Source organism: Mytilus trossulus, chromosome 5 (assembly GCF_036588685.1).
Source record: "Mytilus trossulus isolate FHL-02 chromosome 5, PNRI_Mtr1.1.1.hap1, whole genome shotgun sequence".
Taxonomy (NCBI): domain Eukaryota; kingdom Metazoa; phylum Mollusca; class Bivalvia; order Mytilida; family Mytilidae; genus Mytilus; species Mytilus trossulus.
The window spans coordinates 17,806,305-17,831,074 of NC_086377.1; the positions used below are offsets into that span (position 1 = coordinate 17,806,305).

General features: G+C 33.0%; 2 protein-coding genes across 2 annotated transcripts; both read right to left on the minus strand.

The window, feature by feature from the left end:
- Positions 1 to 2,358: 2,358 nt before the first annotated feature.
- Positions 2,359 to 4,242, minus strand: LOC134718614 (heat shock 70 kDa protein 12A-like). Its single transcript, XM_063581247.1, has 2 exons — positions 4,094 to 4,242; positions 2,359 to 3,463 (listed from the first exon to the last, which is right to left on the minus strand). Exons 1-2 carry the CDS (start codon positions 4,134 to 4,136, stop codon positions 2,409 to 2,411), a joined length of 1,098 nt encoding a protein of 365 aa, XP_063437317.1. The 5' UTR covers positions 4,137 to 4,242; the 3' UTR covers positions 2,359 to 2,408.
- A 1,418-nt stretch (positions 4,243 to 5,660) lies between these two features.
- Positions 5,661 to 12,452, minus strand: LOC134717679 (heat shock 70 kDa protein 12B-like). The gene is made up of 4 exons (XM_063580176.1): positions 12,340 to 12,452; positions 10,880 to 11,005; positions 8,739 to 9,067; positions 5,661 to 5,894 (listed from the first exon to the last, which is right to left on the minus strand). Exons 3-4 carry the CDS (start codon positions 9,048 to 9,050, stop codon positions 5,661 to 5,663), a joined length of 546 nt encoding a protein of 181 aa, XP_063436246.1. The 5' UTR covers positions 9,051 to 9,067; positions 10,880 to 11,005; positions 12,340 to 12,452.
- Positions 12,453 to 24,770: the final 12,318 nt, after the last annotated feature.

A 24,770-nucleotide genomic window follows, 5' to 3' on the forward strand; every position in this document is an offset into this window, starting at 1 on the left:
CGGGCAACGTTGACCTGAAATTGATGTTTTCATTTTGGTCATAAAATCCCTCAAGTGTGTAGGTATTTGAGCGTCCTTTACTTCATAGTTTTAGATAATCATGAACGTTCCTGGTGAAAGTTCAATGTTATAATATTTCTACCGTTATGTTTTTTTCACATTTCTCTTGAAATTTTTCCATTTGTTCTTTCTATCGTTAAAAACGGCATCAAATTTACCTGTGGTTGCTATAAGACCCTTTAATGTACAGTTGTTGTTATGTACTCTCTACGAGGGCCGTATTTCTCGATTAGATAGAGGGGAGCTTCGCAGTGAAATATGTCATTTGTACCACAGACAGCTTAGAGTGCATATCAGCAAGTTAAGGAGATAAACAATCTATCACGAATAGAAAAAGTGAAGTGTTGCTAATGTATTGCGTTTCACATCTTTCACTATTATTGTGAGATTTTTTTTGTTAAGATTACCATGCCTTAGTGCTTTCCAGTTGTTCTTATATTTCTTATTAAAAATGTGATATGAAATTATCAAAAAATAAAAATATTGAATGTGAATTATTAGTTATCGTCTTTTGTGGCTTTCTTTTAACTTTATCTGATCTTTGGGGATATTTGTTCAATTGGCAATAAGCAGACCACATCTCCTTATTTTTATATAGTGGCAATAGATCTGTATAAGTTACATGAACACGCATATAGGCTATCCAGTGGAAAGGAGTACATCCGAACCGTTACTTCGAATATTTCAATCCTACTAGTATATGGGTTGATTTAAAATACATTTACAATTAAGCAATGGATTTGGTTTTTAAATTTGATAGAATGGACTTGTTTGCGACTGTCATACAAGAGGATTCGCGCTATAAAAGCAAGGTTCAATCCACCATTTTCTACATTTATAAACGCCCGTACCAAGACAGGAATATGACAGTTGTTGTCTATTCGTTTGCTATGTTTTATCATTTGATTTTGCTATTTGATTAGGTACTTTCCGTTTTGAATTTTACTCGGAGTTCGGTATTTTCGTGATTTTACACCAGTGTATAGCGTATTTTTAAAGTTTATAGGATCTCATTCATTTTCATACTATTTACCTGTGTTTACTTGTAATATTCTTCTTTTTCTTCCTGGTAAAATTAGCGGAAATGAAATGAATATTTTGGCGCAAATGAAATATTATTTTCACGCAAATGAAATGACTCTTGACGAAAAGGCAAAGCACAGATTCCTACATTATGAGATTTGTAGATCAAATAGTAAAGTTTTATGTTGGAGTTCACAGATTTTTATGTTAATAATGGGATTATTAGGGATTATGCTGTAACGACTATAAACAAATAAACTAATGTAAATCAAGGTGAAAATCAAGAAAAAAGTTCCTATTAAATATCGTCATAAAAGCGGGAGATTTGGCTAGTCACAAAACAAGGTACAACCCACCATTGTTTCTTAAAATTTCCTGTACCAAGTCCGAAAAATAGCAATTGTTATCCTATAGTTGAAGTTCGTTCCTGTGTGTGTTGCATTGTCGCTTGGTGGTTTTTTCCCTTTAGTGTTTCTGTTGTTTCGTTGTTTTCCTCTTATATTCGATGTGTTTTCCTTAGTTTTAGTTTGTAACCCGGATTTGTTTCCACTTCATCAATTTATGACTTTCGAATAGCGGTATACTACAGTAACTGTAGTCTTAATTCCTATCATTATTTTAAAAGTTATGATTATTGTAACAATGCTTGCAGTTGGAAATTAACAATGTATCCTTAAATACAAACATAGAATAGTAAGTGGAGAAGAGAATACAATTGATTTTTCAGTCTTCTAGAAATGTCTTTGAATGGCTGTCTGTAAAAAATGTATAATTTAAGCTATATTTCCATGAAACTAAAACAAGTCTTTACTATTTTGTGTTGAAATAAGCATAAACAATTGTATTGCCCAGTTTTACACATTTCTAGAAGTATTGCCCAGCCCGGGCGGGTAATACTTTGCAACCCTGTGTACACTCGGTGAACTATTCTAGATGTTGGGTCGATATCATAATACAAACATAATCAGAGTTTAGCATGGTGCCCATTTCGCTTAACTAGTATACATTATTGTTTAGGGACAAGCTGAAGCCCGCCTATGGTTCACATAGACAAAAACAAGTGTATGTGTTTCAAGTGCGGGATTTTCTCGCTACATTGAAGACCTATTGGTGACCTTGTACTTGTTTTCTACTCTTTGCCGGGTATTAAACATTTGACAAATTTCCCGTTTCTACTATCAATTCCATACATAAACCATTAAAGAAAACTCGTGTTCAAGAATAAACAGAAGATAATACACTCTTTAGTAGAAATTCAAATACAAGATAAAAAAGAAGTGTTTACACTTTAGTTGATACTTCAAACTTAACATTTCGCAATTTGATTAAATCAGATTAAATTTTGCCGATATTGCCTCCCCCGAGTTTTTATCGTGCGCCTTCAGGTCTATTTCCGTATTTCCGAGAACAAATTCAACGTCTACCCAACGCCTCTCTTCGCATGTGTCAGAAAAAGTAATTGTCGGTGTACATAACAGGAAGCATCTATCATCGTCCACATATCCCGGTGTTGTCTCTTCAGATACGTACACCATAATGTCCATCTTGTCTTGATGTTTGTAAGGTGTAAAAAAAGATTTTTTAACTATCATTCCAGCTTCGGCGCTTTCATCTTTCCCGATAATGAGAGAAAAAATATTATCACACCTTTCTTCCCCTTCCATAATCACATAATGTTTTCTATCATATTTCTTTTCGTTCCAAGCTACATTTGTTTTGACGCCATAACTACACCGCATGACACGTGATTGTATATAATCTGGCTTATGACCGAACAAAACGGCCCCTTTCAGCACTGACAGACCAGCCTCTTCTGGAATTATAATTCTCTGATCCGGAAATGCTTTTCGAACTGCACTTTGCATCAGTTGACATTCTGAGAATCCTCCAACCATTAAAACATGTTTGACCTCCTTTAATGACCTATTTCGTAAAATCTCTCTCATTAGAGATATAACACCGTCAATTGAAGGGGTAAACAACTTTTTAAAAAACTCAACGTTTATACGGATTTTATCATGTGCTAGTTTAATGTCTTTTGAGTATGGCGAGCTTTCCAGTAGAGACTTAAAGTCTTTTTTGTGAACTTTCTGACACTTTTCATCGAGCGCCACGACAGGGATAGACATTGTTACTTTAATTCTTGTGCTTGTTTCAACTGTTCTTTTCTGGGATTCGAACTCTCGTACAAGATCCAAATATGCAAGAGGGCTTTCTTTCTTTAATGAATTCATTGTTGTTTCTCCGACTATTTCTTCGAACAGTTCTAAGAAGCGTTTATCAATCGATGTACCACCACAATTGTTACCCATAGCTCTGTGTTTTTCTTTTAATTTACCATTTGCAGCTTTCCGGTGAACCGTTATATCTGCAGTTCCACCTGAAGAAAACCAAAACAAATATATGGATTCATTACTTTCCATTGGACACCAATTTTTGTGCATTTCGCGGGTATTGGTGAACCTATACAATTTATAGAGTTGGACGGAGAGTTGTCTCATTGACACTCATAACACATCTTCTTATATCTATTTGGCAAAACCACGAACATTAAATATTCACGAACTTGTAAGGTTTCCTTAATTCACGAAAATTGACACCTACGAAAATGAACCCATAGTAGAAAAAACACGTTAATTTTGAATTTATCATCTATACAGTCAAAGGCAATTAAAAAACTTGCATCTTTTTAAGAAGAAAGAGAAGTCAAGACACAATTTGTATATGTTTATGAAATAACCTACTGAATTTCAAAATTAATTAGCTACTGTTACTCTCTTACTAACTTATCAAAACTGAGGGGATAAATGATTTTAACAAATCTAGCAACAAAGACCGGCATCAATATATCCATGAAACTGGGTTTATTTTGGCATAGCAGTATAATATATTTACGCTCGAACAAACTCAAAAGGGCAAAAAAGATATGAAAGACGATTCAAGAGAGGATAATCCATCCCGTATGTTTATCATATTTAATGTTGTTAGTTATATGTATGTAATACTATACCTCCTAGATCAACAACCATATACTCTGTCCCCTCGGCTGGCATGGTAAATCCAGATTCCGAACCCTTTAGTTTCTCAGTGGATAAGTATTGGCAGAAGATTGAAGCAGTCTCTGGTTCCAGCGCAAGGATCAAATTATTAGTGGGTATATCAGCCTTGAATAAATGGAAATCAGAAAATACATACTGATATATCTATATTCTAAATATAAAAAATTAATGGAAAATTAAATTTTTAAAATATAACTAGCACTGTACTTACAGTGAAACAAATGCATTGCCAGCTGAAGGACGCCTCCTGGTGCGGAAATTTCTCGTTACATTGAAGACCTGTTGGTGACCTTCTGCTGTTGTTTTTTCTATGGTCGGGTTGTTGTCTCTTTGATACATTCCCCATTTCCATTCTCAATTTTATTGAACATACACAATTTTGTCATTCTTAGTGCTTCACTACAAGATGTATGCACCGTAAATAAATCAGACAATGTTTTACTTCTAAAGGTCAAAGACTTAAATCAAGGTAAGTGTGATCATTTGGCATACACAGTTTTTGGTAGGGTAACGGTTAGTGTTAAAAAGTCATGCTTCGAACATATATGAGTCGTGGTGTATTGGTAAGCGCATTAGACTTCAAACACAAAAGTTCTGTTTCGATCCTCGTTCCAGGGAGAACATTTTAGGGACTGAATTTGCGGCTCCCCGTGACACCATTTGCGAGTATGGTCTTGATAAACGACGATAGTCCGTCGGATGTGACAAAAAATTACTAATCTGTGTTAAGAGAGATAGCAACATGTATTGCACCCTTGTAGATTTCGGAAAAAAAAAACAATGATGCATCAGAACACCTCGTTTGGTCAACCTAAGATCTAAGGTACAGACAGACAGACACACACAAACCGAAAAACAGATAGACGGATTCCTATATCCAAACTTTGTTCGCGGGTGGGGTATTAGAATGTGGGACACTGTACGTCTACACAGATTGTCTTTATGTCTCCTTTAAACTGTAGGGTTAAGGTTTAAAAACAATCTCCGTAATAACTATATTGAAGCAGGATCTGCTTACCCTTCCGGAGCACCTGAGATCAACCCTAGTTTTTGGTGGGGTTCGTGTTGTTTATTCTTTAGTTTTCTATGGTGTGTAATGTGTACTATTGTTTTTCTGTTTGTCTTTTTCATTTTTAGCCATGGCGTTGTCAGTTTGTTTTAGATTTATGAGTATGACTGTCCCTTTGGTATCTTTCGTCCCTCTTTTAACAAGGAAATAAATGTGTAACAGCGATGTAATTCAAAGTGAAACTACTTGCAAACATATTTAATTTGGCATCACATTGCCGTATTATTGCTTTAAACTAAGAAAATGTGCAGACAGTTCTTAAATTCACAGAAAATAAGAATTACTATATACAGAATATTTGACATTCATAAATAAATTAAAACTAAAATTATTGTGTAGATAGTGTACTTTCCAAATATCTGCTATGTTATTTAGTTTCTGAATCTTCGTCGATAATTGAAAACCAAATTATGAGCTTCAAACATCAGAATCTGAACATTTTTTTAATTTCATTCGCTTACCGCTTCAGCACAAGACCTCATAAACTTCTTTGCTCGATCTGTCCAAATTGCAGGAACTGTGAGGACCCATTGAACCTCGTTATGGCGGACTACATTACCACGTGTTTTCAAAATATCTAACAAATGGTTCACTAAATATTGGATTGAAAATTTAAACACATCAAAAGCTGGCAATCGTTTTGTACCAGTTATATCATCTAACATCATGCCACTTGTGATATTCTAAAAAGAGAACAAAAAGCATGTTATTTGATTTTGCTTCGCATCACGTTGCGGAGCTATTAGTTGCAGAAGACATACACGCCATCTTGAAATAATTACTTATCGCATAATATGTTCTGATTGGTTATTAAAAAAGAAGGTGTGGTATCATTGCCAATGAGACAACTCTCCACAAGAGACTCAAATGACATAGGAATTAACAACTATAGGTCATCATACGGTTACATTATTATGTGTTCGCTACGTTTGTTTTTGCTGTTTATCGGATAGGAATCCATTATTTTTAACACACGTGTTGCAATTAAAATGTTGCACGCTAGCATCTTCTTTTCTATTGATTGTTTTATAACAAACGGTTTCAACAGCTATTGTTGAAAACCTAATCAAGTCCATGCAAATTTATTTATTTTAATTTTAGAAAGAACACACTAGTATATGTAAATAGTAAATGTAGAAAGATTGAAAGAGAAATATTTCCTGCTTAATTTTCAAATGAGTATACATGTATTTAATAAAAGAGGACAACGAACCGGTAATTTTATACTGCTTTTTTATGGTTCCGTTATTGATGGAAATTCATTTTATAGTGGTCTTTTAAAAACCTTTTAATCTTGAATTGGAGCAGTAAACATCATAAAAAATAATCATGATGAAAATGAGAATGGATATATTACCAAGAGACAACAACCTGACCAAAGGACAGAAAGTTGCCGAAAGCCACCAATGACCCTTTAACGCAGTGAGAAAATCCCGCACCCGTAGGTGGGCCTCAAATGGTCCCTTAATAAAAAAAAAAACTGTACTAGTTTAGTGAAAAATGGACGTCATACCAACTCCAAAACTTAAATACGAACTGAAATGAAAAAAACCCCAAAAACATACAAGACTAAGTTAGTTGACTCTACCTGTGACTTTGGACAGGCGTATAAATGCGGCCGGTTCAATCAAGTTTTGTGAGATCTTAACCTTCCCCCTATACATCTAGCCTACTATGTAGAATATAGAAACACATAGCAATACTCACAGTAAAACTCAGTTCAAAAGAAGTCCTAGTCCGAATTCAGAAAAGGTAACAAAAGAAATTTATCAAAATGACAATGAAACATAAATTAACAAAGGACTACTATTAGTTACTGACATATAACAAAGAAGATGTGGTGTCATTGTCAATGAGATAACTCTCCACAAAAGACCAAAACATTAATCATGATAATGGAATATGTAGACAGCTTTCTCACAAGCAAACAGCCCCGAACTGTAAAAATGTAGGGACATGCCAACTCCAGACCTCAATTAAACTGATTGAAAGATCATGTCTTCATCATATGAATATCAAGCACATGTACTATTCTTGAATATGTTTTGACAGAAAGAATAGTCGGAGTATTTTTAATTGCTTCTTGCTGAAGCTTTGACGCATAAATCAATGCTACGATGTATTAAAATCCAATTACGACCGAAAGAAAAGTCGAAAATAGACAAGGAACTAGAGGAGGATACTAACGAATTCCGTAATATGTGAAAATTTGAACTAATAATTTCAGATCATCTAAATGGTTTAGATATGTGTTTGTATGAATCTAAAACTTGTTTTGTAATCTAATTATTGTGCACATGTGATTTATTTCCTTAATGTATAACGATTTAATGTATAACAGGAAATCAGTTTGTATTAACAAAAAGTTCTTATCTTTAATACTTTGTGTCCTTGTTGCAATTATAATCAAACTATTTTGCAATGACCACCTTGATACACCGCCTTGTTACATCAAATGTATGTTTCATTATAATACGTTATTCTGATTGGCTACACTGCAATCTTGCGTTATTCCTTAATCAACTTCAATACACATTAAAATTTACCATTCATGATGACAAGAGGTCCCACAATAAAGTGCACAGGTGTATCAAATAAAAACTTGATAAAAATCGTGTATTCATGATCCTAGCTTAAATATGTAATTATAAGCATTGAATGCTTCTTTTTGTAACTTCATACGGTAAAAGCGAATTGACCTATAGCGCAAATTTTAGAATGAAGCGCTTCCGCGATTCATAAAACTGAAATGTACATCGGTCAACGCTTTTACACCCAAATGAAGTTACAAAAAGCAGCATTTAATTCTTAAATAGATTTGGAGGATGAAACTGGATAGGGTTTTAAGTTCGGTAGCAAAAATTACAACCATATCAAGACTTCAACATGTAAATGAATATGAATATGTATAAAAAAAATAGTTCCAGGTTAACGAGACAGACTCACTGGGTCAGATATTTTAGACGATATTTAACTAGGAAACAGTCAGTAGGATCACTTGCCAACTACAAGGACAATTTCAACTGAATCTTGGCCGACCATGCAGTCCACTATTCTTAAAAATAAAAGCCGCGCGGCGTGGTTTTTTTGCAGAGAAGAAGCAAATAACAATTTAAAAATCTATGTTAGTTGACTCTACCTGTGATCGTAGTTAACTGACTCGAAGAAAAGGGATACAACAATTGTAAAAGGAGTGCTGGTTAACGAACACCGAGATGCTAGAACTATATATTGATCAATTTTTAAAAAATAAATAGTTGGAAGATTGTCAATGAGACAATTCTCCGCAAGGGGCCAACATGAAACAGAAATTAACAACTATAGGTCACCGTACGGCCTTCAATAATGAACAACCCCCATATCGCATAATCAGCTATAAAAGGCCCCAAAATGACAATGTAAAACAAATCAAACGAGGAGACTAACGGCCTAATTTACACATATATGTACCAAAAATGAAGTAAAAACAAAAATATAACGTATAAACAAACTATATAAAAATATTTCAACAATGATAAACAAAGTACCTTATTATTATGTAGATTCATTTTGAAACGTTCAAAATAGTAGTATTCCTCGTGTTCTCCATCTAACAATAAATCTGCCCACTGGTTCTCTGCATCGTACCCGAAGGCAACACACTCTCGTTTACCATCTAATAAAAGACATGTCGGAGTTTTCATTGACATAAATTGTCGACTTCCGGCCTTCCATACAGGGTTAGCTTGTATCTTTAATGGATCTTTAACGAATTCATCTCTCATGGAAAATGAATAACCTGAGTATGTCGTACCAAAGTCTAAAGCAGCAACCATAAGGTAATTCCCTGTTTCTGCCATCGCTTATTATTATTGTCCTAAAATCAGAAGAATCACCGTTGTGTTGAATATTATTAAATGTAAACTATGTAACAACGAGTACAGTAATTTCAGCTTCATCATATAAGTTGCCTTTCACAAGCAGTTCAAAATTAAAATGGAATAAAAATAAATGGGGAATATGTCCATAGGAAACCCATGGTGCCTAGCATTCAAATAAAAGTTACTAAGGGACATATTTTGCATTTGTTTGCATCTGTCCTTAGTCAGGAACCTGATGTTTAGTATTCGTCGTCTGGTGTGATTTATAAGTGTTTCTTGTTTCGCGTTTTTTGTTTTGTTTTATACCGTAGACTTTCCTGTTTATAAAAAAGAAGATGTGGTATGATTGCCAATGAGACAACTATCCACAAAAGACCAAAATGACACAGACATTAACAACTATAGGTCACCGTACGGCCTTCAACAATGAGCAAAGCCCATACAGCTTAGTCAGCTATAAAAGGCCCCGATAAGACAATGTAAAACAATTCAAACGAGAAAAAAATTGAATGGTTTTACACTTGCCATTTTAGGGGCTCTTAATAGCTTGCTGTTCTGTATGAGCAAATGTTCCGTGTTGAAGGCCATACTGTGGTCTCTAATGGTTTACTTTTACAAAATGTGCCTTGGAGGGAGAGTTGTCTTCTTGGAACTCATACCACATCTTCTTATATCTAAATCACAAGAACGATGAAAGTGACGCTACGCAAGTACAAACTTGATTTATGTTTTGTGGTAATAAGCATTGTGTATAAGATTCATAACATTTGGTTGAGGCAAACTTAAGAATGTCGTTTGTCGCTATGTTACATATTTGTGTTGTCGACGTATATTTGTTCCACCTAACAGAAGTTCCAACTGAAACTTTGTTACAAATAATGTCATAAAAATTATTTTTTCTCATGTTTGACAGGTGAAAAGCAAAACAAACTACGCACATATTACAAGTTAAAAGAGGAATATAAACCTGAGACTTATACAAAGTTAAATATCCCAAAACAATATATTAGACAATTATGCAAATTAAGAATTTCTAACCACAATTTACACATTGAAAAAGGCAGATATGATAAAACGCCTTTGGATCAAAGAATATGTAAACATTGTATGGATAACAAAATTGAAGATGAGTTTCATTTTATATGTGAATGCAACCTCTATCACGAGGAGAGAGAAAAGTTTTATGATGACATTGTTAATATTATACCACGTTTTTGCAATTTAGATAATTTTGATAAATTTAAATATTTAATGAACTGTTCGGAGACTAATGTTCTCACCAGATTTCTTATATATATAGACAAATGTATTTTGATTAGACATTCATCAGTGGGAATAATTGCATAATATTGAAGTTTGAGTTCTGTCCCTTGCTTGTGATACGTGTCAAAATTGTTGGCTGTTATGTTTTATTGTTGTTTTGTTTTGTATATGTTTTTTTTTTTATATGTGTTCACATGTTTCAGCGATGATCCTTTTGTACTGGATTTTATACTGAATAAAATTAGTTAGTTAGTTAGTTAGTTAATACCTATATTCCTGTTGGGAACAAATATTCTATACCATTTATTCCGTTAGGAACAAATACTGTAATATTTACTCCTCTGGAAATAATATTCCAGAACATATTTTCCTTTTGGAACTTATATTATTAAAGGAACTCCTATTCCGTGACTTTAAAGCAATTCATTTGTGTGACTGATTGATGATCATGATGATTACTAAACATGAAGTACCCAATATTAGCCATTGGTTTTTATGATCATGATCATGTACTGGCATAAGCCTTTGGATTTTGCAAATCTCACCTAGTGAAATCAATCTTTTCCTTTTCTTCTTACATGCATGTACATGTATTCCATGAGTAAGTTATTTAATCAAGTCGGTTATATATATTTGAGATTGTGCTGTTTCACACCAATTGTGATTTCATCCTACAAATGGAAAAACAATAAAATGAATGCAAGGACATAAACTTTAAAAAAACAAATCAAGTCCCGTTTGAATCTTAATACTTCTTTCATCGAAAGTGAAAACACTTAACTGACGTAGAGAGGAATTTAAAGAAGGAACATTCAATCCTAATTTTCCCTCCAAAACTCAATAAAAGACATTGGTTCCTAGACCCTTTTGTCGAAACATTTGCTAAATTATTTATTATACAATTTATGGTCTGTTGGAAATCGCGCTTCATTTAAGAATTGAAACCTTTCGGGGATGGTGAAGTAAAAGTGTTAACTGAAGCACATTTTGATTTAAAATATTATGTTTGTACATATACTTTTTAAAGACATTTCAGTAAAACCTATTATACTGTAACCCTGGTTACCATGATTACAAGATATAACAGTAGTTACATTTTTTTTTATTATTTATGAATGTTGTTGTGAAATAACTACTCCCTTTGCAGTGATAGTTAACTTGTTCTGCTGTGTCAGATTGTGGTGCCCAAGACGTAATAGCACTTTTTCAAGTTAACAAAATTGTTGCTATTTCTAACTGTCTGAAATCACATTATTAAAAATGTTCCTACTGTTTTCCCTGAATGTCTTGTATTCTCTTATTTTCTACACTGCTTTGCAAGACACGTAAAGTGCTAGTATTTAAGGATGCTTTGTGATTATGAAACATTAACTGGTGGGTTATATATTCATAGGAAGACAAAAAATTACTGGCTGATTGAGGTTACAGGATAGACATGCCTGCATTACGTGTACAGCGATTGATTTAAGTTTGCGGTAATTTTTGTTGGTAATTAACACATAGAAAGAGCTGTGAGAGTTAGAGTTATTATGAACAAATGGAAACATATAGTTCCCTTTGCGGATAGTAAGGTTATCAGAAGATAAGACAACATATTTTGACACCTGGACACTGTACGCACAAACCTCAGGCACAAACATTACGCAACACTTAGTATCAAAATATAACTTTTATTTCAAATATATATATATTTTAATCTAACCAAAATGTTGAAAATAGACCCACATCTTTTTTTATTATTGATGTTATGACTCATATAGTCTTCAGAATTCATTTAAAAAGCTACAACTGAATTTTTCAACATGAGTGTATTGAAAATGTATTTTTTTGAAAATGGCCAATAAACATGCATAGGCCAAAAGTTGACTTTCAATAACCTCTCTATGAATGTAAAATCATGCGTGTTAAAAGAAATCAAAAGTACAAATAATATTTGATTGGTTTTCATGCACGTCCAAACTTGATTAACGAAAGAAAATAAACTGTAAAATATGAATGTACTTACCGCAATATTAAATAATTCTACTCACTCGACAAACACATCAAATGAATGAACTTCCTGTTTTTAAACTACTTCGCAGTTCGTCTATTTAAAGATTCTGGTAACCTACATTTAACAGTTTATCATATTTAATTTAAATACCTTCATAATAAATATATAAACATTATACGCACTGATTAGTGTACTGAACTGGTCGCATTGTTTTTGTAACGTTAACATGAAATAGAAGCCGGGGAACCTTTCTATAACATTACAATGATTACAGAATGTCAGAATTACTGGGATTCCATGCTAAAACAAATGTGATAATCCTGTAACTAAAATAATAGAGGGTCCGGAGGGGGAGGGAATTTGTTTTTATATTCTTCTAAATTGTTTGGGCATTTTTTTAGATATATTAAGAAGATGTGGTATGGGTGCCAATGAAACAACTCTCCATTCATGTAACAATTTATAAAAGTAAGCCATATTATAAGTCAAAGTACGACCTTTATAAACACGGAGCCTTGGCTCACACTGAACATTAAGATATGAAGGTCCCTAAAAATTACCTACATGTATGTCAAACCATTCAAACAGGATAATCTCTTTTCTTTCAACTCATATTTGAAAATAACGCTTCTTTTGTTTTTAAAATACTTATACACATAATTTACTATTATTTTTTTCTATTAATTCATATTCTTCATTTTTGAGGTCAGTCTCGTATTACATATATAATTATAATTATTTTTATTTTTTTAAATTATTCTTTATACTTTTGCATCCAATTTAATGAATTCTCTATTATTTACTTTTTTGTTCTTTTTCTATATTCCTAAAATTGTATTTCCGTTATAATCTATTCTACAAAAAATGCATATAACCCGTCCCCAACTCAACCAAGACCCTTACACCAGTTATACTTTCATACTGCTCTGGTTATTTTTGTTTTGAGGATGTTTTTTTTTATGCTGATGCGTCTAGAAAGCACGGCTCTTTTGTATAATATTCGTTATCGTCCCAAATATGCATGATATATATTCGTCACTTGTCACTATATATCGCCATTTATCAAAATTCTCAAGAATTTCTTATCTATTATAGGTGAATCCAGTGATTTTCTTTTCTAAAAAGGGGGGGTCACAACCCCCGGAACTCGGACTCGTACTGAGAGTAGTTGTCTGAAACAACATTACGATACACTTATATATATAAAGTGGTATAATATGTATACTGTGGCCTTTATATGCCTTTTCGTGTTTTTTTCGTTGAGCTGCACTGTCCTCCTGTCGTGTACATGTTTATTCCGCGTTTGTCTTTACTTCATATGTTCGTAGTCTTCAATCAAGAAATAGCTTTCATAAACACCTATCGATAAAAAAGATAAGTATACATTAACTATGCTAGTATTATATTTAAAAAAAAAAACCAACAAAATATTTTTATAGGGAAGGAGACAACTCAATTATTCATGTTTATCATGTTTTCTTGTAAATATCTCTACAAATGAAATACTTTGTCAACAATATTTGTCAAGAATTCGTGAAATTCAATTGTATTTTACTGTATTAGTAATCAGACAGCATTAAATAAAACGTATGTTTTTTTCTTGATTGCAAGCTGAAGGACGCCTCCGGGTGCGGCAACTTCTCGCTACATTTAAGACCTGTTGGTGACCTTCTGCTGTAACAGTTTTTTTTTTCTATGGTCGGGTTGTTGTCTCTTGGATAGATAGATAGATAGATAGATACTTTATTCTCTAAAAACTAAATACAAGTTTACAGAGAAACATACACTAAATACATATACAATAGTTAAGGTAAACAAATACAGTAAGATATTTTAAAAGTAAAAAATTATAATTTACAAAGTCTGAATAATCTTTGAGTGCCCCTTGTCTTTTTTCTTTTTTCCTGCATTCGTTGTCAAACCATGATTTGTTCGATTTCCGTTTTTGTGTATTGAGATGAAATATTAATCCATATGACACAATTGCTTTCATTTTCTATAAGCTAGACATATTTTAAAATCTCATGTTTTTAACAAATTATTAGGCCGCCCGATCGTCTATTTAAATTTGAATCATAAGTTGAATCTGTTTTTCATCCAGGCAGGGATAGATGGTCGCAGTTGTCGGGTTTGGTTTCTTGGAGACATAATATATCTTATTTGGTTATAAGGTCAATAAAGTTACTTCGTGCTTGTCTTAATTTCGCATACATTTAAGCATAATATTTTTTAATTTCTAATTTCATATTCACGGCAGTTTATCTTACACTGTTTATGATTCAAAGTTCTTGTGGTTACGTTTGTACCTCCTGCGATTTCCTATGACGATGAGCTAGTTCTTAATCTCTTGTTCGGCCTACTTACAGTATCATTATTTTCCTTTGAGAAAGATTGGCTTTCCTCTATATTGTTTTTAGAATTATAAACTTTACCTTCGATAATTAATTTGTCCCGTATCAGACTAACTCTTTTCCCATTTCTTTTCGCGTCTTTCATGACAGGATATAATTTTCGTCTCCGTTCTTCTATTTCAATAGGAAATTGTAAGTTCATCCCAAACTGAGGTTTTTCTTTTAACTTTGGCCCTGCTTCTAAAACTTTTCGTAGGTCAGCAAAATATACGAATTTCACTACAATAAGTCTTGGTTTGCCCTTATTTTTGTCTGCCCTACCAAACCTATGGATATTTCCAAACTGTATATCTTTTTTAATTAAAAGTTCATTCGAAATGAAGTTCTGAATTGCGATTTTGGTGTCTTCCTTGGGTTTCTCCTCAATTCCGCTAAAAACAAGGTTATTTTGCATTTAACAAATTTCCGATTTCCATTCTCAATTTTATATTAACATTTAGATGCCGATGTGTTATTTAAAATGAGAAAAAATTGTCCCATGATTCACATTTTCATTATATAGATTTATAAGTCAATAACACTAAATCCATAGGTGTCCAGTAAGAATTATCCGAGTACTATATATATATATATTGGATATTGTCATCTATAATGAATAGAGTTATCTTTCTTTGTACTAATTATTTCCATGTCCAAGTGCATTTGCCCTTGGTCTCTTTTCTATTTTAGTGACTTGTATTATTTATTCCTTCAACTTGTTTTTATAGGTGGAACTCTGTTAGCAAACTATTTCCATCTCCATTTGATATGGTGAATTAAATTATTAAACTATTTTTGCTGGCATTCTAGCATAGCAGAGAAACTTTGAAAGAACAAATAACAATAACAATTGTTTTATGTTGTGACATTTTATATGATATATATATATTCTATGATATTATATTCTCTTCATGTGAATTGAAATTTTAATATTATCTTCATTATATGTTTTTGTGTTAAGAATCAGAATGTATTGTTTATTGTTGTCATTATGTCCCGTCAGGGGCCCTAAATTGGAAAATAAAGAACTTTGAACTTTGAACTTTGTATTGCATGCATTGCAAGTATTGCAGGGTTATCCTATAAACGATTTATTTAAGAATTGAATGCTTCTTTTTGTAAATTTATTGGGGTGTAAAAGCGTTGACCGAAGTACATTTTGTATGAAGCGCGGAAGCTTGACAAGCTTGTATGACACATGAAGTGGTTAACTAAAAGCAATCAACCTGATCAGATGATATCATCAAGAACTACTAGATTCATTATTGCGAAAAATGCAACACGTTGCGAAAAATGCAACAGGGTTATCATGGTAACCGTAATTATCGCAATAATTTAAACTCGCATTTTGATAAATTTGTAGTTGAATTAAACTGGATTTTCCTCAAAATCGCAATAATAAATGCACGCAATAATTTCTGAATTTACAAGATTAGTTCAAAAGGAATATCGATAGATGCTGGAAAATAAAATAACACTTTACAAATTGTGTTCGACAATGTTCGAAGCGCTTTTCTAAATAAACCTGTACCATGCAAGCTAACACCCGGCCATAATGTAAAGGTCAGCAATGCCTAAGTTACTGCATAAAAGAGGGACGAAAGATACCACCGTGACAGTCAAACTCGTAAATCTAAAACAAACTGACAACGCCATGGCTAAAAATGAAAAAGACAAACAGAAAACAATAGTACACATGACACAACATAGAAAACTAAAGAATAAACAACACGAATTCGAACCCCACTAAAAACTAGGGGTGATCTCAGGATGATGATCTTTATATACTGTTACTGTTACTGGTAATTTCCTCATCTCTCAGGAGCACTCCCAAAGGGATACATAGATTTTAAAGTATAGTCTAAGAAAGGATCTAAGAAAGGATATATATATATACAACTTACGTTAAACTGTACAGTTTCCCACCACCCTTGGCTATTGCGTATACTAAAAGCATTGTTCATTTGGCATACTTTAAGTCTATTTACACACTGTCTATAATATAACTTCTTATGTTTCATCTTTTAGGAGATAAGTTCTCCTCACATGTAGTCCATAACATAATGTCCTTGTTATTTGTTCAATATCAGTATAGTTGTCCTTTTTTAAGCGAATAGATGTTCTCACACTTTCACATGTAGAGTCAAGAATAAGTTTCATTAGTTGTCTATTATCAAGATCTTCGTATGTTCCTTTTTTAATGTTTTCTAGATAGCATTTTAGAGTGTTCAAGTGATTTCTTCGTACATCCTCTAATCTATCACATATCAATAAAAAATGTTCTAAATCTTCTGTATCATTTTGGCACATTTTACATTTTGCTGTTTCTTTATTATTACTAAACTTGGCTTTATTAACTTGTAAAGTATAAGTTCCTGTTAACAGTCTGGCTTTTACTTCAGCTTTTTTCACCTCAATATGACAGTTTGGTACAGATTTCCATATCTGATGAGCATTTTCTATAGCATATGACTGAATATTTAGTAGTTTCAAGGTTGACTTCTGTTGTTTCTCTTCTTGCCACTTAACATCCCAGTAGTGTATTATATGTTTCTTTACTGTTTTTTTCCATTTCAGAGTATCTAATTCATTCTCTAACAATGTTTCAATTTCTGGTAAACCATATTTCTCTAATCTCTGAATAACCTTAATAATGTAACTTTTACCATTGCGTTTTGCCATACTTAATTGTCTTTCTAAAATTTTGAATTCTAAAGTTTCTTTGTTGTGAAGGAGATTTCCTAGAAATGTTAATATCAATCGGTCTACTACAACCTCGACTGGCTTCACTCCTAGAAGTGAGTAAGTGGCAATATTTGCTGTCCTGTCTGGAAGACCCTGAATTTGTCTACATACTTTCAACTGTAGTCGCTCTAATTTCAGGATATCTGACTCAGTGAAATTCATTACTTCTATTCCATATAATGCTCGTGGTATGACATATGTTTTCCATATTTTATAGGCTACTATTGGAGACATGCCTTTCCTTGCATGTAGTCCAGGTCCAAGTAAAGCATACAGAGTTTTCCTTGCCAGTTTTAGTCGATCTTCAGTGTTCAGCTTGTTTTTACTATTTCGTATTAGTCCTAGATATTTTGTTTCACTCTTTTGGGTTATCTCATCTTTTCCAAGGTATACCGAGAAGTTACTTTGACATTTAGTGATCGGTACCAAATCTGACTTGTCTGGGTTTATAGTTACTATGTCTCTTTTTGTACAGTTTTCAACAATGTCTAATAATGCTTGTACTTCATGTTGGTTTTCTGCCAATACAGCTATGTCGTCAGCACACGTTGGGGCCATTTCTTTTATGTTTCCTATTTCAGCTCCAATTTCAGATCTTTCTAATGCTTTCAGTATATTGTTATTATATCTCTTATATAACATTGTTGACAATTTTGCTCCTTGTCTTACATCTTGTGTTACTTTCACTTCACCTGAGAGACTATTATTCCATTTCACTTGTATAGACATATTTCTATATAAATTACGTAAAAGTATCCAAATTCCACCACAAATTCCGTCATGATATAAGTTATTAAAAAGTATCTCATGATTGAGTTTATCAAAGGCCTTTTGGGCGTCAAGGGTAAGTAGAAAAAGTTCTCTCAAAAGTTCCTTATAACAGTCTGCTGTTTGTGTAACAATAAACGCTGTATTTAGTGATGATGCCTTTTCTGTGAAACCACGTTGTTATTTACTTTGTTTTGGAAGTAGAGTTGGTTCAATTCTGTCTTTTAATAGACTTTCAAGTACAGTTGAAAAAGTATTAGTAACTGTTATACCCCTGTAATTTTCTGAGTACATCTTGTCTTTGCCGGTTTTTGATACTGGAGTAACTGTTCCAGATTTAATTTTTTCTGGCACATCTAGATTGTCAAAGATTAAATTGATGATAATTACTATAAATGGTATAATCTCTTCTGGTCCATACTTGAAATGCTCTGAGCTAATTCCATTAACGTCTGGTGACTTTCCTGTTTTCATCTTAGAGATTGATGACTGGACCTCATCTACAGTTGCTCGTTCTATTGGTTGTAGATTTTCTTTTTCTATAGATTCAATGATTTCATTTTTGATCTTTACGAGGTTAAGTTTTTCTGCACCAGTCTCATTCTCAATGTCGTTATTAAAAAGTTCTGAGAAATAGTCCCTCCATCCATCTGAAATTTCCTCTAGGTTATCTAAGGCGTTTTTATTGAATACCATAATGTCAGGATTTGAAGTATCAGATCTTCGTTGGTTTTGAATTAATTTATGAAATAGTTTGTTATCACTTTGGCTTGATTTCATAATTTTTTCTGTAAGTGCTATTCTTTGCGAAGCATGTGCCCTACGTTATGCACTCCTTAATCGTCTTTTTGCAGTTTGCATTTCATTTTTGAGTTCGTAATTTTGCGTATCTTGCTTCCACATGTAGAAGGCTTCTTTAGATTTTCGAGAAGCATTGTTTATATCTTGGTTCCAAATACTTTTGCCTTTTGTTGTAACAACTGTTTGTTTTCTATACTTTGGGATAGAAAGGTTTCCTGCATGATGTAGGATATTCTCTAAATTTTCGATTGCTTCTGATGTTGTTTGAATTTCAGTTAGATCTATTTCTGTCAGTTTAGTTGTGATGGCTTCTTGGTATATTTGTTTATCACATTTTCTCCAATCAGGACGTTTAACTATTTTTGTTATTTGCCGTTTTTTTCTATTCAATGTTCCTACAACTTTCGCTATGACAATTGTGTGGTCAGAAACATTTAGAGGCTCCATGTCTGATATAGATACTGTGTACCTTATATTGTTCTCAGCTCTCTTGTGAAGAAAATAATATATCTGTGATTTAGATATTTTATTATGGTTATAGAATGTTGGTTTAATTGGATAGTTGTGTACCATTTCCAATTCGTTGTTGGTTAAAAATTGTTTTAAAATCATATCTCTTGATCTATTGTCTCTATGTAATGACGCATTTAAATCTCCACAAAGCATTATTTGATATTTTTCCTGATATTTTTCAATTATCTCTTCCAGCTGAGCTAGCATATCTTTATATTTCTCATCACAATTTTCATTTCCTGATGGCATGTAAACATTTATCAAGCATATTGGGTGCTCTTTCGTATTCACTGTTATGCGTTCATTTCCATCTGGCATATATTTCACTGCATTGTCAATGTCTTTTCTCCAGAACGTAGCCACCCCCCCCCCCCCCCATAACCTCTTCCACATATAATATCTGAAGTGTCGATATAGTCATCAACTGATTTTGCCTCTACTTCATGCATATTACTGACAGCATTCAGGTAATATTTCTCAGATGAATATAACCAATGTTCTTGAATACAAAAAAAATCACATCTCTTTAGTACTTGTTTCAAATAAAGTTCATTTGACTTAGCATTTTGTATATTTAATGTACCTATAGTGATTTCCTTTTTTGCGGATGATTCGAGGTTGAGGCTCGGCCGTGCTCTAAAAAAGAAGTAGAATCTCTTTGTTCTTGATTTCCTGAGTTTGAATTATTTTCAGTTACTTTTACACTTTGTATGTAAGTGTTTTGCTCACTTTCACTTGAGTCTGAATGTTTCTCTTTGGGTCTATCACAGTTTGATTTCAACTTGTGTGTATTGTTTTTAAGAAGTTCTCTTGGATATTTTCCTATCGGAATAACTCGTGGTTGTTGCGTTTTAACTTTCTCTAAATTTGGCAGTGTCATACTTTCTGGTGCTTTCACCTTACTTTGATTTAAAAATGTTGGTATCTGGTGGAAATCTCGTTTATTTTGCTGATGATATTTTTGGTGGTCATTTTGTCGCACATTTCCAAAATGATTTACCATAGGCATATTTGCTAGCTGTATACTACTATGTTGATTGTTCATTCTATAAGAATTCACTTGGTGCATGAGATTTTGTCCTTGAATATTACGTATTTCTTGTGGTTGTTGATATGGCCCTGGAAATCTCTGTGTCAATATTGGTATTTTGATTTCAATTGATATTGACCTTGCATGGGTATATGTGATTGTTGAAATGGAAATACCTTTGTTAATATAGGTCCCAACTGATTTTGTCCTGCAGCAGGCATTTTTGGCTGATTCATCATATAATTTTGGTTCTTGTTTTGAGTATTTTCTACATTTTGTACATATCTTTGTTGATTTATTAGTGGTTCTGTCTTGTGCTCAGTTATCAACGATTCATGATTTTGTAAGCTTGGCCGATAATTTTTCACTAATTTTTCATTGTTATTTTTACATGCACATTTACTCTCATGTTGTTCAAAGTTCGGTCTATTATCATGAAGTTTCATCATGTTTATTTCAGTTTTTAGATCTCTGATCTCCAGTTCATGCTCTAGTTTTATCTCATGAATGTCTAATTTATGCTGGAATTCCATAGTCATTGTTGTAAACTTGGCTGATATTGATTCTTCTAGCATTTGCAATTTAGTTTTTATAGTTTTTATAGCTTTTGTAAGGCAGAATTTTGCCATTGATGAATTTCATCTTTTTCTTTGCCTGTTGTTTGTTGTTTCCATTTACAGTGAATGAGGCTGATTGTATTTTCATAGTCCCTGTTTTGCTCCTCTAGCATGATAATTCTAGCTCTGCTAGCTGTGAGTTGTTGTTCTAATTCTATAGTTTCTTTCTTTTTCCATTTTTTGGCCTCGGTTTAAGGTTTATCGGGCTATGAGAAGGAGGGTCGCTTACGTGAGTGGGTAAGTTTTCATTTAGTTTATCTGGCCCCACTGTTTTCACTTTAGTTTCCTCTTCATTTATATCATTTACCAGTTGTTCTTGATTGTCTCGTTGATTATAGGATACATCTACTTCTGTTTTTGATTTTGATTCATTTTCTTGTTGTTGATTGCTATTGTTTATAGCTATGTGCACATTTTCTTCTTCTTCTTCTTCAATATTGAATGTTACATTTAGAGGTGTGTTTGTTCCCTTTCGGTCGTTCTCTAGTTCAAACTGTATAAAACTCTCATGTATAAAGTTATCTTCTAAGTTTTCACACAATGGGCAAGTATATGTCAGGTTGGTGTCTTCAGACTGTTTTTCAAATTCTTCTTCAGTGAGATTACTGCATTCTTTATGTAACCACATACAACATTTTGTACATTCAACAGAGTTCTCATTGTTGACATCATAAAAACATGCTGGACATTTGATATGATTAATTTGTGGGTCAATATTTTCTTGTTCCCTTTGTGTTTTATTAGTTTCAATTTCAGGCGTAGGAATGTTCTTTCTTCTACCTATTATTTGCAACTTGTTTGGATTTTCACATTTTAAATCATTATCTTCTGTATTATGGTTCTTACTACTATATTCAGTCACTGCCTGATTTGAAAGTACAAGCTCGCATATTTCTATTATCTTTTCATTGATTTGTTTCACATTTGCCATATCTATAGTCTTTATGATTTCTCGGAGGTCTTCACAAATAAATTGCTGGTATTGACGCCCATTGATATCCATTCTACTAGTAGTATTGAACATGTTGATTCTATACCATTGTCTACATTTAATATTCATATTTTCTTTCGGTCTAATTGAAAACGATTCCTCTACTATTGCTTTTCCAATTGTCTTATTGCTAGTTTTACTAGATTTGACAGTTTTATTGTATGTTTTATTCTGATGTTCATCATACTATTTGATTATAGCCCTGTTATATACTTCATATGCAGCTGGTGTAAACGACATCACCAAAGTACCTCTTTTAAGTTCGATTTCAACATCAAAATCTCTTTTCGCAGCATCTATCTTTTTAAGTAATGCTGTTCTTTCATTAAGTTTATATTTCATCGATGTTTCATTTCTAATGGGTGTGAATATCTCTTTGCGTACAATCGTTCTGTTTGTCTTCCGCACAGTAATGGGAGACGCCATATTTAAAAGTTTGACACTTCCGGTTTTGTATTTTAAAAGTTACTTCTCAATATATATATATTCTAGTGCGCTATTTACGAAGTGCTCATCAATAAAAGTTTTTAAAAACGATAAATGTCAAATATATACACTAAAAGCGAACACACAGGATTATCTACAGGTTTAGGATAAAAGCACCGGTAAAATTTTTTCAACCATGACGCATTTAAAACCTTAAAATGTCATTTGTTGCAGGAGGTTAAAACTCTAAAATGCACTACGAAGCGTGAGAAAGTGTGTAGGGTGAAACTGTACAGTTTTTTGTAAAACCTTTTGTGCTTTAAAACAACTAAAACTCTAAAAATATTGGGAGTGCTGTGCAGGTGAACCTTCTATACCGCTTTTTTTTAATCTTAAACCAAAAGAAACGAACAAACAATACCAAATCAATTCGTACGTGCCATATGATTAATTGCCGATAATATCTCAGATGATATCGGATATGTTCCATATGTCACAACAACAAGCCTGTTCCCGTTTCTAGAACTGGACCTACCCAATTAAACTATTTCCCGGGGTTGTAGTAATATGAGCAACACAACGAGTGCCACACGTTGGAAAGGTTCTGCTTACTCTTCTGGAGCACTTGAGATCACCCTCAGGTTATGGTTTTGTTTGTGTTGATTAATCTTTAGTTTTCTATGTTGCGTCTTGTGAATAATCATTTGTCTGTCTGGTTTTTTCAGTCTCTTTTAGCCATGGCGTTGCCAGTTGATTTCGATTTATGAGTTTGAATGTCCCTCTGGTATTTCACGACCCTCTTTTATACACTCGGCTTTAACTTTGAAGGTAATGAACTCTGGTTTAACCTTGAAGTGTATAAACTTTGCTTTAACCGTAAAGATTATGAACTTTATAAATTTGCTTTAACCTTGTAATGTATTTTCTTTAACAACGAAAGTAATAAACCCTGCTTAACCTTGATGGTTATGCTTATAATCTTTTGATTTTTTTTTAATCAACTTTTGAGCATAATTCTTATTGAAATACTATGTGTATTTCGAAGATATACATTATATGCGCTCAGATTAATATATAAAAAGCTATAAGAAAGTTAAGGCATTGTAAGGGGATGGGTACGACGTTTCAACCTAGGAAAAAAAGATGGAAAACGGCATTTATTTTTGAAATATAAGGACATCACAAACTGGTCAAAACATTTACTAAATTTTATCATCGGTATAAAGACATCATTCGTAAATATAGCTCAACATGCAGACTTCTTATACGTTCAGGTATTTCACATCCAATTTTTTATGGAAATATTCTTTATAAAGCACAAAGGTGTCAGTATTCACCTCATAAACTTACAAAACCTTTGAATAGACTTATTAAGAAGGGATATAATTACGATACTGTTGCCAAGTCATTAAAGATTGCATATTTTGGCGTTAATATTAAGTCACTGATAAGGTCTTTGCGTCGGAACTAAACACATTTATTCTAAAATCAGTTGTTGGCATGACACGGGTTATGTTCTTCTCATATATGTTATGATGGTATGATACTAAACCCCTTACGGGAAGGATTGTGCCTGATGTTCATATGATGAAATCATAATCTTTCAGTCAGTTTAATTGAAGTCTGGAGCTGGCATGTCAGTTTACTGCTAGTAGTCTATTGTTATTTATGCATTATTGTCATTTTGTTTACCTTTTTACATTGGTTAGAGGTATAGGAGGAGGGTTGAGATCTCACAAACATGTTTAACCCCACCGCATTTTTGCGCCTGTCCCAAGTCAGGAGCCTCTGGCCTTTGTTAGTCTTGTATTATTTAAATTTTAGTTTCTTGTGTACAATTTGGAAATTAGTATGGCGTTCATTATCACTGAACTAGTATATATTTGTTTAGGGGCCAGCTGAAGGACGCCTCCGGGTGCGGGAATTTCTCGCTACATTGAAGACCTGTTGGTGACCTTCTGCTGTTGTTTTTTTATTTGGTCGGGTTGTTGTCTCTTTGACAAATTCCCCATTTCCTTTCTCAATTTTACATAATTATAACAAGACATCATGAACATGTACATATCTGACATGTCTGATTTGTCTTTAGAAATGGAAACAAGAAATACATAGCATCTCAGAGTTCAACATTTCAACTTGTTGCTTATGATATGATCTTTTTA